This window comes from Staurois parvus, unplaced genomic scaffold (genome assembly GCF_062004578.1).
Source record: "Staurois parvus isolate SC_StPar_1 unplaced genomic scaffold, SC_StPar_1.0 ptg000057l, whole genome shotgun sequence".
NCBI lineage: Eukaryota > Metazoa > Chordata > Amphibia > Anura > Ranidae > Staurois > Staurois parvus.
Window position 1 is genome coordinate 3667820 of NW_028317853.1, and position 18563 is coordinate 3686382.

The 18563-nt window shown below is 40.6% G+C and overlaps 2 protein-coding genes across 6 annotated transcripts in view; one reads left to right on the forward strand and one right to left on the reverse strand.

Moving 5' to 3' along the window:
• Positions 1-4168, forward strand: part of LOC149469941 (uncharacterized) — a 34381-nt gene extending 30213 nt beyond the window's left edge. The window contains exon 4 of the mRNA XM_089668422.1: positions 3324-4168. Coding sequence (XP_089524548.1) covers positions 3324-3404 — 81 coding nt within the window. The 3' untranslated portion in view covers positions 3405-4168. The remainder of the gene's footprint in view (positions 1-3323) is intronic.
• SAMD11 (sterile alpha motif domain containing 11) overlaps positions 1-18563 on the reverse strand; it is a 233920-nt gene that overhangs the window by 51158 nt on the left and 164199 nt on the right. For all 5 annotated transcript variants that reach the window (XM_089668419.1, XM_089668417.1, XM_089668418.1 and 2 more), the window contains exon 6: positions 2892-2984. In XM_089668419.1, coding sequence (XP_089524545.1) covers positions 2892-2984 — 93 coding nt within the window. The remainder of the gene's footprint in view (positions 1-2891; positions 2985-18563) is intronic.

Sequence of the window (18563 nt, forward strand, 5' to 3'; positions counted from 1 at the left end):
AGAAGTGCTGTGCTTTGTCAATGGCCCCGTAGTCTTCTGGGACCTGTCACATGTCCCAAAAGACTACGGAGAGGGAGGACAACTTCCGCTTCCGATCACCTTCGGCGATCACAGCAGAAGTTAGAGTGGGTACCTGTCAAATTCGGGTACCCGCTCGCCAAAGGTCCCAATCCTTAATGAGGAGTGAGGACAAAGCATTAAAGCGGAACTTCCCCTTTTGGGTGGAACTCCACTTTAAGAAAGTAAGCTTATACTAGCAGAGTCTTCTCCTTCTTACTGTCTGATGTCTGTATGTGGCATCATTTCAGTGCTGTTTAAAATGTTAACATTATAAATAGATGATTAAAGTTATATTAATATTTCAACTCCCCAGCTCGCACACTAGAAACATTGGTATAGTAGAACTGGCACAAACATCATCATGTTGCTTTATGCCATATTGGAATAAATTATATGCCAGTGAGGGGATGGACAAATCCTTACGCTGAGATTTCATGGGGGTTGGAAGCATCCAGTGCTTGTTCTTTGGTCACCCTCTGCCTGAATACAGAGCACTCTCTACCTTCAGGGAAAAGCACTACAAGTCAACAGACTGTCACAGGCCCAACACTGCATGCAACATTCTGTTCAACAGGAAGCCTTGCTAGGACCAGTTAATATGGAAATGTGTAATGAGCGGTTTGATACACTATCTGACCTGGTCGGTATCATGGAAGGAATCTGATACATCTGCCAAGTGAACCCTTTTGGTACATTCATTATGATAAACCTATATTTACTTAGATCTGCAATTTCCCATCATTTCAATCTTGCCAAAAACAGGAAAAAAAAAGATAAGGAAGCTTCTAATGTAATTGGTTATTATCTGAGTGTCCTGTGGTACAAGGTGGTCCTCAACACATGACATAAGCCATTGCAATCATTGGAGACTGATTCATAAGCAGGTATGTGGATCAACCACTGCAAGGGCCTATGCGGACAGATTTTTGTGCGCATCAGACAGGTTTTGCCTTTCCATACAAGTTTATTAGAATGCAAAACTTGTTTGAAACAGGTCAAATTCAAGTCAGAAGAAATCAGCCGCACCTGCAAATAACTTCTGAATATTCTCAAGCATTTCAAACTGATCCCATGGACACAAGTCCCCCCCCCCAAAAAAGGTTATAGCAAAACTCCAGCATTTGGCAGGGTAAAACAAAGCAGCCAGAAAGTCATCCACTAAAATAATAAGTAGAGAACAACATTAGGAGCCCACCTCTTTGTTTAAGAGATCAAAGATACATTTCATAGAAAGAACAAGAAAATGCCCCAACAGTAAATGGAAGCCCCATCGCTCAGAGGATGGCCACAAGGAGTACTAACATAAGGCTGCATGCAAACTAGCGGGTTTTTCTTTTAAGAAGGAAAAAACCGCTGGTAGTAGCGTTTAGGAGTGTTGGCATTTTATTAGCGTTTTTACAGTACATATAGAAAAAAAGGCTAGAAAAAAGCTGTTAGGAGCGTTTACGAGTGTTTAGCAATTGTTCTGAAGGAAAAATGTTCCAAAAACTCAACAAAAACAATTTTTTTTCTGCTCCTAGACGCTGCGGCCCAAAAAATGCTAATAGCCTTAAGTAGTGTGCATGGCCCATAGAATAACACAATTTAGCTTCTAAATGCTAATAACAGCTTCTAGGAGCTTAAAAAACCGCTAGTGTGCATGGAGCCTAAATGTGTCAACCAGAAAGTGTTTGGCAGTGAAGCAGTTAAAAAGATTTCAAGGCCACCAACTAGGTTCATTGTGTCAAGTTAGTCCTGTAATGAGAAAGATTCAAGGAGACCTCAAAACAAAGGAAAGAATCTATAGAGACTCCAAAAATAAAAACACTAATTATTTCTGATTAATTTTGTTTGGTAGCGTGAACAGAAGCTTAGAGAATTAATTGCTATGTTTTTTCATCTCCATTTTTCCCTGCTCTGAGCGCAGTGTAATTAACCACTGTGCAGACTGAGGCAAGAGTGCATTTCCTTGAATCCCATTTCTTGTGGGAAAGAAATCAAAAAATATCAGCTTTCCTGTTAGCAGCTACAGTCCTCACTGTAAATGGATAAATGGAGCTTTTAAAACACACAAAGGAATGCCAAAATTAGGAAGTAATAGTTAAAAGCAAATTCTATGAAGGGGAATGTATAAGTGTGCGTATGTGTCACACCAGCAACCTCAACTTACAACAAATGTCTTTTTTCTATCATTTAGGTTGAAATCCAGAAAAGTGTATATTTATATCTTGCTCTCTCCCTTTCTTTACATATACATACTTACACACAATACCTAAGCCATTGGCAGTAGGAGATTCCCAAAATGCAAAGGCATGTCAAATAGATTCTATAGACTATTCTAAAATTATTATAATTGATATTATTTGAGTAAAATAGCAAAGTCTGGAAAAGCATTGGTGTAGAGCTGATACAGAGCCCACACAAGTCCCATACATAGTCACTAAGTAAAAGCAGCTGCCAGAGAGGGAAGCCATAGAGTTTGACAATACCCTTCCTCATCCTGTTCCTTGTTGTCAGCTAGGAATGGATTGGATCACTGCTTAATGTCTGGGCTGACATCATGTAAAGTTTTAGCCGCCTCATTAACACCCATCTGCATGCAGAGCAAATCATTAGGGCACAGAGGAGTAATGTCCCTGCTAGCAAAGAAAGGGTGGACTAATGAGGCATTTTTATCCTCGCGGTGGCCCTTTGCCTCCTCCCTCCCACTCCACTTTGACACTCTGACAACACATCACCTTGACAACTCTCCCTCCCTCCATCCACGCCCCCTCTACAGGATACACAGTCTCGTCCCCCCCCCCCCCCCCTGCCAATACTAGCTTTAAGGGAGCGCACCAAGCGCCACTCACCCTTTGGAGACTCGCTTCTGGCTTTCTTGCTTTCCACTGGGCACTCGCTGTTACTGTTGGGAGAGCATTCTCGCTTCTTGTCTAAAAAGTCATCTACAAAAAAGAGAACAACAAAATGACACAGATTAGAGGCAATTAAAGAACAATACAATGTTATGAAACATAAAGCACATTTTGTATTTGTACGTGTGCTGTTTGAGGCAAGTGTATTGGCAGCAAAAGGGTTAAGGAGAAACGGAACACAAAAAAAAGATGGTAAGAATAAGACAAGCCCACTTGCAGCGCACTCCCAATATACAAATGTTTTGTTCTTCCCCAGATCAGCCCGTGCGCATGGAGAGAGGATCAATGGAGACATTTCCAGCTATAAATATATTGAATGCAGGATGTTCTTACTGAGATTCATCATCTGTCTCCTGTGTGTTTCCACAGCTCCCAAACCCTGGTGCTGAACAAGTGGGAAGAAGCCTGGGATTCTTTCTACTCAGCTTCCTTTCAACAAGGATTCTTTAACACGCCTGCTCTCTCTCTCCCCCTCTGCTTCTGGCTGTCTCTGTCTTCACAGCTGTCTCGCCTCCTGTGCCTGCCTGTCTCTACCACTCCTCTGCCCTTCTGCTGCTGCATGCTACGGAAACGTCAGACGTGCTTGCATTAGTGAGGCTCTGCGAGCCAACGCAAATATCTAATATACAATTACAGCGTCCCCCTGCACAGATTTCCAATCAATAGCCTCCTATTATGTGGCTGGGGGGAGGCTGGGAGCCTGATGCAGCTACACGCGGCAGGAAGGAAGAGGCAGACTGTCATTGGAAGCTTCAAATTCTCATCTATCAAGGGCTTGTTATGGAATGGAGGCAGCATCTTACAGGAAAAGTGAGCCCTCCACTAAAAGGGCAAGCTGTGACTGTGGACTGTAAATGCAAATGAACGAATGCTACTTTATCTTCTACGTAAACCAACAATTATTAAAAATCACAGCAGCATTCTATAGGAATGGCAGCTCAACGTATGTATAAAGCACATGCCAAACAAAAGACAGCATATTAACTCAAGAAAGAGAATTTAACATAAAAAATACAAACATTTATCAAAGTTGTCAAAACTGAATCTGATCCTTACACGGAGTGCTGCTATCCATACACAAACTGAATAGTTGCTAATATTTTATGAGTGTCCAGCGTTGCTGTCCAGTTGTCATCAGCTTATCGTACTCTGCCATTTAGATGGACCATCAAAAGCTAAATATCCATTTATTAAATAGATTTAGTGAATCATAATATACATTGTTGGCATGTTTAATGCAGTAATGTGGTCAAATCTACGAAGTATGGTACTGTCCCAAAGGCAGTTGGCAACTTCGTACGTCAAGCAGGAAACAACTGGCCATGGCTGCCTCCGAGGCAGAGCAAGCATTTGTTTTGTGGTGGTATAAAGGGCAGACAAACAAGCACAGGCGAAGTTTGTACAAAGTCGCAGACGGTATGCCTGGTCACGAATTCTGCAAACACTGGAAAATCTCCATGCAACCTTTATGGTGTGCCACTGCCAGGAACGTTACAGACAAGGAAGGGCAGGAACCTACAGGCTTGTACACTGAGCCAGAAACTACCCACATACAGACACGCTCACCCTCTCTGAAACACACAGACATCCTCCCCACCATCAGCAATTGACATGCACATACCAGGACTCCCAAAATCAGAAGCACCAGCTTAACCCCTTCAGACTCAAACATCAAAGCTCTAACCCAACATCCTACTAACGTCTGATTATCATAATAATCATCCATCTATTCATCCAGGCTTATAGCAACACCTGACAATTCTTTCTCTTCAAAGATCCCAACGCCAATTTGATAAGCACTTTGAGACCCCCAGGGAGAAAAGCGTTATATAAATACTATTATTATCAGTATTACTAAATAACCATTTATTGAGCACAGCACAATCCCCTTATAGGGAAAAGGTACAAATGTTTCCTGCAGAATTACCCAGCCAGCCTTTGAGGAGTAAGACATATATTGATAATGTCAAAAAAGGCATCTCCTAGCTAACTGGACCCAGGAGACCTCAGGCTGGCATATTCATTACAGTGGAGCCTAAGGGCAGCACTGACGTTAACATTTTAATCCAAGGTATCCCTATTATATTTTATAGTTTGAGGTCCTGGCCAGAGTCAGACAAAAGACAGAGAAAGAATCATTCACTTACATTCTGGGCAGATACATTTCAATACTGTAGAAAAATGGGCCACATATAATCAAGTCCACTATGCATATGAATGCTATTGACATGCCTGTCTGGCACACAGGGAGAATTTTGTGTAAACAAGTGGCTGGCCACGGCAAGCAAACGAGATGGCACACTTGTTAACGGTTTCGTTCCGTCTAACTTTGCGTTGCAATCGAAAATAATTTCCGTTGACAGGCAACGATGGTGCTGCTCACAAATGAAATTGGTATGACACATATTACGATTTCATGGAAGTTTTCATGCTGATTGCGATTTGATTTTTGTGACAGGGACAGGAAGTGAAATTTTGCCAACAGAACCACATATAGCGTGACGAAGGGGTAGAACGCCAGCAGGCTACTAAAAATGAACAAAAGTTATGGCCTAAATTCCAATACTTTTCCATGAATTTCAAAAAGAGAACTTCATTATTTTTTTCAATGTTGTACAGAGGTAAGCATAGGGTCATGCATTATCCCAGGATATACAGCAGTAAGTGTAGCCACCTCATTCTAAGTTTCCAAATACCCGATTTTCACAGTTTGTCTTCTGCGCTTTCATTCTCTCTTACGTAGCATCAACTAAACTAGCACTGGTCAGAATATCCAAAGACATGCTGGTAGGTTAATTGGGTCCTGTCTAAATTGGCCCTAGTATGTGTATGTATGAATGAATGTGAGTTAGGGACCTTAGATTGTACACCCCTTGAGGGTTAGGGACTGATGTGAATGTACAATATATATATATATATATATATATATATATATATATATATATATATATATATATATATATATATATATATATATATATATAAAGCGCTGCGTAAATTGATGGCGCTATATAAGCATCTGAAATAAATAAATAATATCAGGTCACGGCTCTAGAAACAAAGGAGACTACTGATGCAAGATGCTAATGGTTCAGATAGATGGTCAAGATAATTGATTTTCATGATTATTCACACTGTCTACAGTGGCAAGGTGTTGGGTAAATCAAAATTTAGGTCACGAAACCAATTTACTACAACAATATCAGCACCCAAAATTGTAAAGAAATTTAAAAAAATGCACAGCTTGAAACACAATGTTTCAAGCTGTGCATATTTGGTATTTCTGTACAATGTGCATGAGCTAACCATACCTTTTTGGCTCCATAGATCCCTGTTTTGTACCCAGGCTGGTGTCTCTTAACAGCTTGTGTTTATTGGCTCAGAGTGTAGCAGATGTGTGTGGGATAGGGGTAGGTTCTGGCTGCTTCTGATGATTATGATACAGTGTCCCAGATCTCTAAGATGATTTATTGAATTGGCCCTTGGTTTGCCATATTGATGTAGCACAGAGTGCTCAAACTTGAAACAATGGCCAGCACGCTAGCAAGGTCCACATCATCGCTAATACTGCTGTTTTGGGAAAGGTGGTGGAATGCAGATGCTTGAAATGCCACACGGCATAGCTAAATCTGTGACCCCAAATTCAGGTAAGTAGTACAATGTTAGTCAATGACCTGACCCCAGTCAGCTGATTGGACAATGAAGGAGCAGCAACATACTGATCATGTGATTCCTGTGCTCTCTTTCCCATGTTGAAAATGTGACTGGCTGCAATTTGAAAACCAAGTCCTCACTGGTTCCCACTTCTGACCCTCCATTTCCAAGTCAGAATGTCTATACCATTTCTATGTAGATTACATTTATATACTTTTAATGAATACACAACTGGATTATATACATACCTGGATTACATAGTGTTTATTAATATCTGACATTCAGAGTAAAGTTCCTGTAAAGGCAGGTTTTTTTTTTACCTTATTGTATTCTACACATGAAGGTAAAAACGTTCTGCATGCAGTTTCCCCCACAGCCCCCCTAACTACATACCTGAGCCCAATCATGATCCAGCAATGTACACAAAAGCAGAGGCTCTCTTACTCCTCATTGGCTCCCGCTGCTGTCAATCTGAGCCAGTGATGAGGGCCGAGCCCCACTATGTGTCTTATGGACATACAGAACAGGGCTTCTGATCAAGAATACAAAAGTGCCCCCATAGCAAACGGCTTGCTATGGGGGCACCCGGCAGGGGGCGGGGTGAGACCATTACACAGAGCAACTGTATTACCCATCTATCACTAATGGTAGTTAATTTGGTGCTTCAACCTAACAACCAGTGACATTACTGATATATGATATATTAGTTCAGCTCATAGACAGAAACATGCACATTAGAGAGTAGATCTTTATTTACATAAGTAACCAGAAGCAGTTATGTTATTTTATTAGTATTACCTTTTGAACTGTAAATGTTATTTAGGACTGCAAGCGTGTACAGTCCCTGGTTCTTTTTTTTTTTTGTGGCTTTTGATGACATCATCCACTCCTATCCCTAGTCTCTAGTGTGCCAATCATGTCATGTCTATGGGTATCCACACATACTGCAGGTTAGACTATGGTTCGACTAAAGAGAAAATGGTGTTTGAATCGAGCTAGCACATCTGACCATGCTGTATTTCTAATGACCATCTACATAAATAGGCCAATTTATTTCATATCACCTTCTAGGACCCCACCAAGTGGCTCTGAATGCAGTCATCTTTTACATTTAAGATCGGTAGAAGAGCTACAACTGCACGCTGGCACTTTAAAGTAAGGCATTCACATAGAAATGTTTTGTGTCATTTGCACCTAACCACAGGTAAACAATATATTTTCTACAGCAGACATGAATTCTGAACCATTGCCATGGCTTCCTGCTCATAGAGCATTGTGTTCTATACAAGGATGAACAATGCTGACGCTGAACCCTACAAGAAGCTGTTGTGAAACTCTGCTCTCTGTTTGTTACTGTGTAAGCCTTATGGCTGCCTGTGAGATAAGCCAAAGGTTGGTGCACAGATTGCCAAAATGGGAAAGCATTCAATTAGGGATAAACCTCTCCAAGCGGGCCTGTTCCAGACTTGAATTTAAAAGACAAGAAAACTAGATTTTGCGGATATTGCCATTGCCTTGTAATAAGGCTTTTACCTAAAGGCTACCTTGAGGAGAATACGTCTACTCTTGCATTTACAGACAATTCCTAACTTTGCCTTTACTGTTATATTATTTATTATTACAAGGAGCTCTAAAGAATCCTGGCAGATACAAGGCATTCACTCATACAAGAGCTGTTAACTACTAAATTATTACAGGAGCACATTGGACACACTTTTCTGCATGAGGGAAGGACAGCCTGGGCCTGTAATATCCAACGATGAACTCCAGAGAAAAAACGCTAAATACACACATGGAACACATACTGAATATGGGAGATGTTTTACCTGCCAGTTTACATGTCACATATCATGGTCAGGTGGATGACACCTCTTACGCCAAGGAACGTAGTGCTGTCCTTTCTTCACCCCCAGCCTTCTAACTGGACAGTGAAAGGGCAACATTACAATAATGAGGTCTGGCAACTAGCCTTTTTATATGGAGAGGACAGCAATTGTAGGTTTTTTTCTTAGTATAGGTTACTTTTAAGTATGTGTTTTACTGCATTTTTTCTATTTGGTTATAAACCGTACATGCCATGATGAGGAGGGAAAGGGCAATCAAGAAAAAAAAATTATTATTATTATACAGTATTTATAAAGCGCCAATAGTTCGCTCAGCGCTGTACATTACAAAGGGGGACAGAACATGTGACAGAACAATACCAATACAATGTAAAACATGAGAGGATCGAGGGCCCTGCTCTTTCGAGCTTACAATCTAGGAGGGAGGGGATGGTGGCACAGGAGGAGATAGCTGTGGGGGATGGAGTGGTAGGAAGAGTGGAGGAGATTGGCAGTTAGCAGGGGGTGGGGTAGGCTTCCCTGAAGAGATGGGTTTTCAGGGTGCACCTAAAGGAGAGGAGAGTAGGTGATAATCTGATGGGTTGGGGCAGGGAGTTCCAGAGGATGGGTGACACCCCGGAGAAGTCCTGGAGGCGGGCATGGGAGGAGGAGACCAGGGAACTAGAGAGAAGGAGGTCTTGTGAAGAGCGGAGTGTGCGTGCTGGGTGGTACTTGGATATTAGGTCAGTGATGTCGTTCGGGGCAGTATGGTGGACAGCTTTGTACGTCAGTGTTAGGATTTTGAATTTGATCATGCATATTACTTTTGGTACACCCGGCTAGTTATTGGAGTGTTAAGGGCAGAGCCTTCTTGTTTTCAATCACGCCATACCTTGCATCACCCAACACAACGACTTTACCGCTGCAACAGTACTGTATAACAAGGAACCCATCACAAGCCTTCACCTGGGAAAAATATAGTTCTGTGTTTAAAAATGTATTTACAGATACATTAGGGAATGGAATAGTTTCCCTTTATATCCTGTCACAGAGACAACAGGAAGTGAACGGGAATCTCTCCACAGTGAGGGGAGATCCCTTATTAGGTACATGTCACTGTAACAGGTGATCCCACTGGATGATTTTCCAGCACTTTATTCCTCGTAACAATGGCTACAAGGCCGAATACAGAGAGTGAAGCTTTCCAGTAGGGTCAACAATAAAAACCTGACAGAGGTTCCAAACATTCCCACCTGTATGCAAAGCTTAAAAAAATCATTTTGGCTTTAGATATACTTTATTAAATTAGGCAAAAATTTAAAGGTGAAGATCCAGTTCCTATCTGCTGTCTAGAATGATGGGGTAAAAGAAATGTGAATTCGTGGAGATAAACACACCTTGGCGCTTAACATTTAGATAAAGAAAGGACTCAAGACCTGCATTAGTATGTTAAACAAGTCAGCGGGATCAGCATTCCAGCTAGAAGCTATGTTCCCTTCTCCAGCTTCCCATATGATTTCTCTTTGTCTTCTTCAGTCTTTTCCCTTTATCCTATTCCCCTTGATCTAGATATCTCTTTTTCTCCCCTTTGTCTCTTTGCCTGTTACTTTTTGCCGCCGTCTTCTCATTCCCCTTTCTCCTCTCTGGAGCTCTCTCAGCTATTAAACAGCAACCTGCAGGGCATACACAGCTACAGGAAGCAGCATTAGAAGGCAGCTGTGGCATATCTTGCCTGTGCCCAGTTAATGATGCAGCACTTAACCAAAGTGACTTTAGAGAGCTCTGCCACTGAGCCTATCACCGTGTGAAGTGCCCCAAAAGTGCCCACGCCAGAATTTGGCACAAGTGCTCAGAGAGGCCGCCGTATCTCCTGTCTGTGACACGTTTGACGGCACAGACTTCTTAATTCCTTTCTCTTATTCCCTTAATCTGTCATCTTCATCAGGCAGGGGAAGTGGCAGCCAGCAAACCAGGGCTCCCGCACAATCAATCTCCACATTACAGCTGACAGAATGGTGCTAATAACTTATTGATCTAATGTTTGCCGAGCCCCACTGGGGTTGAAGAGCTGCCACTGATTGGTTCGGAAAGCAGAGACTCTGCCCAGAGCGAAGCGGAAAGCTTTCAAACTGTCTCCTTCCTGAGGACCACGGAGAGAGGGTGGGAAAGAAATGGGGGGTGAGGGGGGTGCGAAGAAAATACACAGAAGAAGAGGGGAGGGAGTGAATGTGTAGAGAGGGAATAATAATAACCATATAAAAACAAAAGGGGGCAAGGGGAACATAAACAGAGCGAGTAATAAAAGATGATAAAGAAAAGAAAAACCGAGAGGAAAAAAAAAATGAAAAGGAAGAAAGGGGCAAACTAGTCTTAGGTGTAAAGGTGAGAAGATAAAGTATATACTGATTAAAACCAGCCATAGCCGGATGAAAATTCAGCTGGTTCGATCCATCCATGGACAGGCTGCTTGTACTAAAGTTGATCTAACAATCGAATTCAGTACAAGCAGATGGTCGTGTTTTTCACCTATTCACTGTCAATGGCTATAGCTGCCACCAGTGATCCTTGCACTCCCCACAAGCAGAACATAATAGTGATGTGGGAGGGATTCCACCATTAATACTGACTGTATTGAGGGTGGGATCAAGCAATTTTCTTTCCTGCAACCTGGGGTTGAAGGAAAGAAAATTGCACAATGTATGGCCAACCTAAGGTTCTGAGAACAGTGTGAGCTAAACTAAAAGAACAATTCTCATGCAGCTGGCTGCGGGTTGCTGCAATCAGCTGTAAAAAAACTCCATAGCATGTGCGTTATGTTGCTTTCATTGATGATTGCTGTATAGTAACATAGGTGGAATGAGAAAAAAGAAAAGAAAAAAGTCTATCGCACTCAACAAATAACTAGTGTGCTTGGACACTTGATTTACTATTAAGCGTGCTAACCTATGTTCTCCAGCAACAGAAATACAAGGCAACAGAGGAAATTTTGGGATCATAGCAATTAACGTCAGATTGTTTAAAAAAATGATATGGTACCACTAATGCAGTTGAAATCAGTGCCACAAAGGAAGGATTCTTAAAGTCAAAACTATGCAAATGAGAACTGATCTATTTCAAATTATAGACCTAAAGCTGAATACACACAAGCAATTTAGTTCATTAATTGATAAACATCATAATCTGTTTTTTTTTTTTCAGGTAACTAAAGGTATTTTTTTTCATTTTGGATAGAGTAAGGGAGGGTTACAACACCTGTCAGTTTTTCTTTTTGCTATTTGTGTCCCATTAGGGGGATTTTGCTTCTCTTCCTGTCCCATACCAAAACGGAGAGAGAGAAAATCCCTCTAAAGGAGAGAATCCTAGGGTGTCATCAGTGTCCCCAGTGGAAGATTTTCCACGTTTTACTATTCTGACTTCAACCCAAAATTTTGGATATTCTTTTACTTTCAATGAGAACAGTAAACAGGACAAAAGGGAAATGGTGAATCTACCTAATGGTGTACAGAGAGCAATACAATACAATCTGACAGGTGTTCTAATCCCTCTCAATTCTATCCAAAACTAAAACAAAAACAAGAAAAAGTCTTGATTTTAGTTACACTTTAAATAGTATTCAAATAGACTGCAGTTCTAGGTGACCTGTGTGAATGTGTCCTAGAGGCCTACAGCTAATCTCTGTTCTGCAGGAAAGATAAAGTTGTGGTGTTCCATAACACTCACCATACTCTGAATTGCATAATTCTACCCTGTGCTAAAGAAATGAAAGTGGAAATCTAGTTGGTTACACTAATAATAGTTTTAAATGTATCTCAGTGGATTAAAGTCCAGGTCTAGCTTGCATAAGGCCAGCTAATATGGATGTTTCCTGGCCCTGAACTGGTGAGCCTTGATGCTTTTGGGACCCCAATGTTAAATATGTCTTTCACTGGAGGAAGCATTACATTTTTCAGGCCACACACTCGGTTGGGCTAAAAATGGTTCAAGCAATTTGCTATACACACACTCACACGTATATGAAACTGCATGTTCAATGGAATACTCAAATGTGAAGGATGTAATATGCACAAAATTACAACAGTACGGAGTGGGACATCCAAACAGCCCTATACAGGCCCAGCCCTGTAGAGAAACTACATACCTTTTTTTATTCTACAACTATATACCCCACCAGCATCTTGTACACTTGTGTTGATATATGTGGTTGTAGGAAAATGCTAAAAGTTTAATGCAGTTCAGTTATGTGAATGCAAGGACATATTAATCATTCTACAGGAGCGGAAAGGTAACCTCCTTCCATATTATGCTTCAGGAAGCCATAACGTGAAGCTTGTAGGATCAGGTCTACAGACTTGGCAATTTTAGGTAAATCAAAGGGGTTGTAATCCAAATCTTAGTGTAACACATTTAGATCTCTGTTTCCATGTAATTTGCAGTTTTATTCATAGTTTTCACTCTGTTGTAGTGTTTGTTTCTCTACTTCATATTGATAATTTCTCAGTTTTATGCATTTGTTGTATTCTATGTCCATTGATTACATATGTAATAAACTGCTAAGTAGCAGAACCAACAAAAACAGTAACAATTAACACAGGCTGCGAGAGTCCAGACTACGTAGGAGTAGCGTCACAAAGGATCCCAGCTCACACTCCTTACTCATCTTGTGATATTCTATTGTCATGCTATTTGAAACCTACCAACTATACTTGCAAGGGTTACAGAACTGTCATATTATGAAGACCTTAACACTAGTTCATTCAATTAATTCTTGAGAATGTAAACGTGGGCCTACCATGTCCATCAGCAAGGAAAGGGGTAAAAGGTTGCCAGGAATATGACAGCAGAGTAAAGTGGCTGAATAGTGGAAGGCGACGGCATAAAAGGTGGATGTTTACCTCTCACCCTGTCATCTCCAGACAGCACGACTGACAATCAAGCTGAGGCCAGGGTGGCTGCAGAATAAAGGTGGCAATGTGATCCATTGGAGGGAGTAAGAGAAGAATCAGCGGAATAAATGAAAGGACAGACAAGCCAGCAAGATTTCTGACACACTTACATGAGTTCACGTTCAGTTATCTGCCTGAAGAGGGCTTCAGAGAAACACACAACAGGTTCTGCACACAGTAGAAGTACGGCTCAGATCCCCAGAGCTCCCAACACCCAGGCTGGTGTCCAGGAACAGGGGTAAGATCTGATACCATTCAGCACATATCTGCAAACCTAACAATATCTGGGATGTGTTAAAAATATCATTTTCGAAAAAATATTTTTGAAAAAAAGTTGGACTTTTAACATGTCCCCAAGGGTAGAATTTTGGCTTCATGGTAACAAACAGATTCCACCTTCTGTAAAGCTGGACTGCAGAACAAAAGCTGCAAACAGTTCATAATACTTTCTAGGGAGTCTTCTGCTCTATATCTGTTTGTCCTGCTTATTGACTACAAATAACATTTATTATTTAGCTAGTAAAATGAATATATAGTTTTTTTCAGGTACGCACATGAATGTGATACGCTTCAAGTTCCCCCACTTACCTGAATTGCGGGATGGATCTTTGAATGGAGAGATTACAAGTCCCATCTGCCACCATGGAAGAGGGAATCCTAGTTCTCAATGTAGCACAAGTGGGGTGACAGGAATAGCTTGCAGGAGCCGGCGTATTGCACAAGCAATCCACTGATTACAGTTGCTGTGCAAGCTCAAATTTAAAAAAAAAATATAAATTCAGATTTTTCTTTTTTCATTATGGGTGCATTTATTTTTTAAGGGTTGAATATGCCTTTAAACTATATGCAAACATGCACATATTGCAGATTCTCAGATCTTAGATGTGCTAGTGTTTGTTTTTAGGCTTTTTAGCAGAAACAGAACTTATAACGGTTTGAACAATGGTTATTGTTGTTGTTGTGCCCAGAGTTCAGCTTTTAAGTTATGGACAGCAGTTGGTAAATATGCAATTGTAGTACCTTGAAAGCTGACAAATCCTTACTGATGCAACTACTTAGTTGATCAGAATGCCTTACACAGAGAGGTCTACTGGTATTGGTCTGTTCCATCAAGAGAGCCGGGACTGTCAGTACTGGCACTAATTTGACTATCTGTACCTAACACGGTCTTAGTCCTACAAACCCCTTGGCTGTATCTTCTAAACAAATCCCTGTAGCAGCTCATTCGCTTTATCCTGTAAAAATGTGTTAAGCATGCACTTTATTAGAGTATGTGTCACAGACATCCATTCTGTAGCTCTCCTTGCCTTCTGCTTTCCATGCTGTGAGTGTCTGGTTTTATCACTCACTCAGCCTCTGTTTTTTCACAGCTAGCTTCACCCTTGTCAACGTGTCTCAGCGCTTCTCTCCTGTGTGCAGTGGGGTGAGCTTTTCACGCCCTGCCGTGCAGCTGCATCCAGAACCAGGTGAAGCTGACATTCCTGTCACGCTGATTGCACAGATAGCCAAGCGCCACATCCATCTCATCAAGCACAGGGATAGCAGCAAGGGGAAAAAAAATCAATCACCTGCCACAAGAGCTAGCAATCTAACTTTAATAAGAGGGATGAATAAAAAACCTAATTTGCACCTATATATTTTTTTTTCATAATATCAGCCATTACATTATTGTCTTATTAATTCCAGCGGTCGTGGATCTGTTTAAACATGGACAGCAAGGTAGCAATTAATGCACGGTGTTACTGCACCAGGAAGCACAAATCCATTTTCTCCTTAGTTGGGAGTAGGACACCTACTGTATGTGAGCCTGAAAAACTCATATATGTCATTGCATAAATCAGTGTAAAGGGGCACTCCTGCCTCAGGCCACATGATCAATATTTGTCTGCAATATTCCAAAGTTCACTCCTTTACATATGTCTATGTAGGGGCTTGCAGACCATGACAGCCAGTGCTTGTTGGTGATAAGTGTTGGAGAATGATTGCAGAAATTTTCCCATTGTGAGCCATTCAGCCAAAAATTGAGGGAGGAAGAATTTTCTGTGCCAAGCAACAAATGTGCCTCAGCTGTGACTGCAGTAATAACATGTAGATCCTGGATTTTTATGTCATCCTACAAATGATCTGGTCAAGCAGCAATCACCATTATTTTCACTAAAAAGACAGCGCTCTGACTCTCTATATACTGACCATAGCTAGCTGGATATTAGTAAGAATTGCAAAAAAGCTGGGCGGGGGGAAAAAACAGTCCAATGCAAACGCATTTCCTGGACTCTTAAAACGGCCAGCTAATTCTGTTTTGAACTGAAAAATCCCCAATCTGCATCATATTGTCCTCTATGATTAGGAAAAAGTTAGAAAAAAGCACAGCATTTGGCAAGCAACAATATACGTGTGTAAAAGTCAAATTTATTACATGGAAGAATCCCAATTTCAAGATCATACATTGTAATTTGGCCCTGGGATCCTATATATCTTGCATGTCAACCTTAGGTCAGGAGCTTACATCTTACAAAAATCAGCAGCAATGGACAGCCTGAAAGAAGAAAGGTAGGGCATGTGAGCTACTATGCCCAGGACCTATATTCTATTAACTGTTCATTTGGCAAAGAATTAGGTACATATTAATGATGGATTGCAAAAGGAACGCTCACACCTCCTCTCCCTCACTATAAAATGATGACACGGTGTACTATGTCCTCTGGGTTGTCATGTGCCGCCTAATTCAGCATTAAACAAACATGCTGTGATGTGCTGTTCTGCCTCTCAGGTGAAACCAGGATATCCTGTATCACTATTAGATGTGCTGTTGTGAAAACATTAGGAGTTTTCCCGTCATCCCCCAGCAAACGAAGAGCAGATTCGCACCGTATTGGGTTTTCAAAATGCATGGGTTTTTTAGATGAGTTTTACAAATTTCTCAATGGAATGTGCTTCTGTTAAAAAATACATTAGATGAAAATGTGAAGACGTGAACGGTGTCAGATTATAATGGCGCAAATCTCATCAGGCATTTTGTATTTAGGAGCTGTGCCAACTGGACGAAAGAAGATAGGGGTGTTGCCTTCAACAACCAATCAAATGCTACCTGTCACTTTAGACTCCAACATAAGAAGTAATAACTGACTGCTAGATATAAGCAACCGTACAAGTTTGGATTTTTATCACGATTTTTAAATACTGTCTGGGATTTTTATTCTAATTAGAGGTATCACTGCATTGGATTTATTGTAAAAGTAGCTCTGCACCTACAAACCTTTTTTTTCCTAAGAAAATCACAAATGTCACAGAGAAAGCAAAAGGCTAGAGACTGACTAGCTCAATTTATGCCTCATAATATTTATGACACATCAGTGAATGCAACAGCAGATTTAAATCTATTAACCAATAAAACTCCTAGCACTAACATAAATCTATCAAACAAATATAAACATTCATGTCCTACAATTTCTGAAAGCACTGCTCTTATTTATATATCCTATTCAGGAAGTTATCAGAACCATTATTTCAGGATTTCTGGCTGGCTGGCTTGTGTTTTGAACATGGGCTTCAGCTATATAAAAGAATCCATTAAGAAAAAATGAAAAAAAAAATCTATTTTTATAACACATGCACGTGTCTTTAATGGATTAAACCAGCTCATCGCGTGCATACATACATATATTACAGACGTACATATACTGTATACACACATATATATATTACACATGTACATATACACATATATATATATATATATATATATAAAAACACACGTACATATACTATATAAACACATATATATATATATATATATATATATATATATTACACACGTACATATACTGTATACATACACACATATATATATATATATATATATATATTACACACGTACATATACTATATACACACACACACACATATATAACACACGTACATATACTGTATACACACATATATATATATATATATGTATATATATATTACACACGTACATATACTGTATACACACATATATATATATATATATGTATATATATATTACACACGTACATATACTGTATACATACACACATATATATATATTACACACGTACATATACTATATACACACACATATTACACACGTACATATACTCTATACACATATATATATATATATATTACACACGTACATATACTGTATACATACACACATATATATATTACACACGTACATATACTGTATACATACAGACGCACATGACATGAATATGTAGGAACACTTATATACACAAGACCACTATCATAAAATAATCATAGGTAAGTTATGCGTCAGTAACATCATTTACAAGTCAGGACATTACCAGAAAGGCAAGAGTTCCTCAGTGTGGGTAGCAATGGAGCCTTGGTTATAGAGACAGGTGTGAGCAGACACAGAGCCATAAGAAAAAGGACATGTGTTGTCAGAGGAGGGCAGGTGCAATGTCTATCTCTCTCTCCCCCTCTGGGCTGGGCAAATTAGCTAAAGTGGATGGCTAGGATTGTGCTTGTTTACAGAGACACCTCGAGCCGCTTAAGGAAGCTTCTAAATCTGTGTTTAATGTGCAAACCTGCAGCTTTCTGGGCTGCATTTGTCAGGAAGGCCGGCCTGCCTCATCCCTTTGTATGTCTTCTCCAATTAAGATTAAAGTGAGCCCTGTGCTCAGCTCATCCCTCTCTCTAGATAAAACCTCTCAGCTCCAGCCAGCACTGCACCTAGAGTCTTATCGCCTGCTAATCTCATCCTTCCTAAAGATAACAGACAAACTGCTCACACAACTTTTCCCTGGTGTTATCTACTATATCCTCAGCACAGAGGAAAGCAGAAGAAATGCCCAGCCTACTTCAGGCTGGAAATATCCCACAGCTTTAAACTGACCATGGATCACAATTCGGCCGGTTCAGCAGGGACCAGCACAATGCCGATCCATGTATGGGCAGGTTGCTTGTACACAAGTCGATCTATTGTTTGACTTGTGTACAACCAGCCTGTCTGGTCTTTCCCAAGCAATCAGTGCCGCAGGCTATAGCCGGCAACACTGATCATTGTATTCAGCTGGCAGGGAAGGCTTCCTGCTGTCCAAATACAAAGGCTCAGCAAGAAGGATTCCCCAATCCACATTAAATGAATCAGAATGAATCATGTACAGCCAGCTTAACCCATAACATTGTGTAGAAGCCTGAAG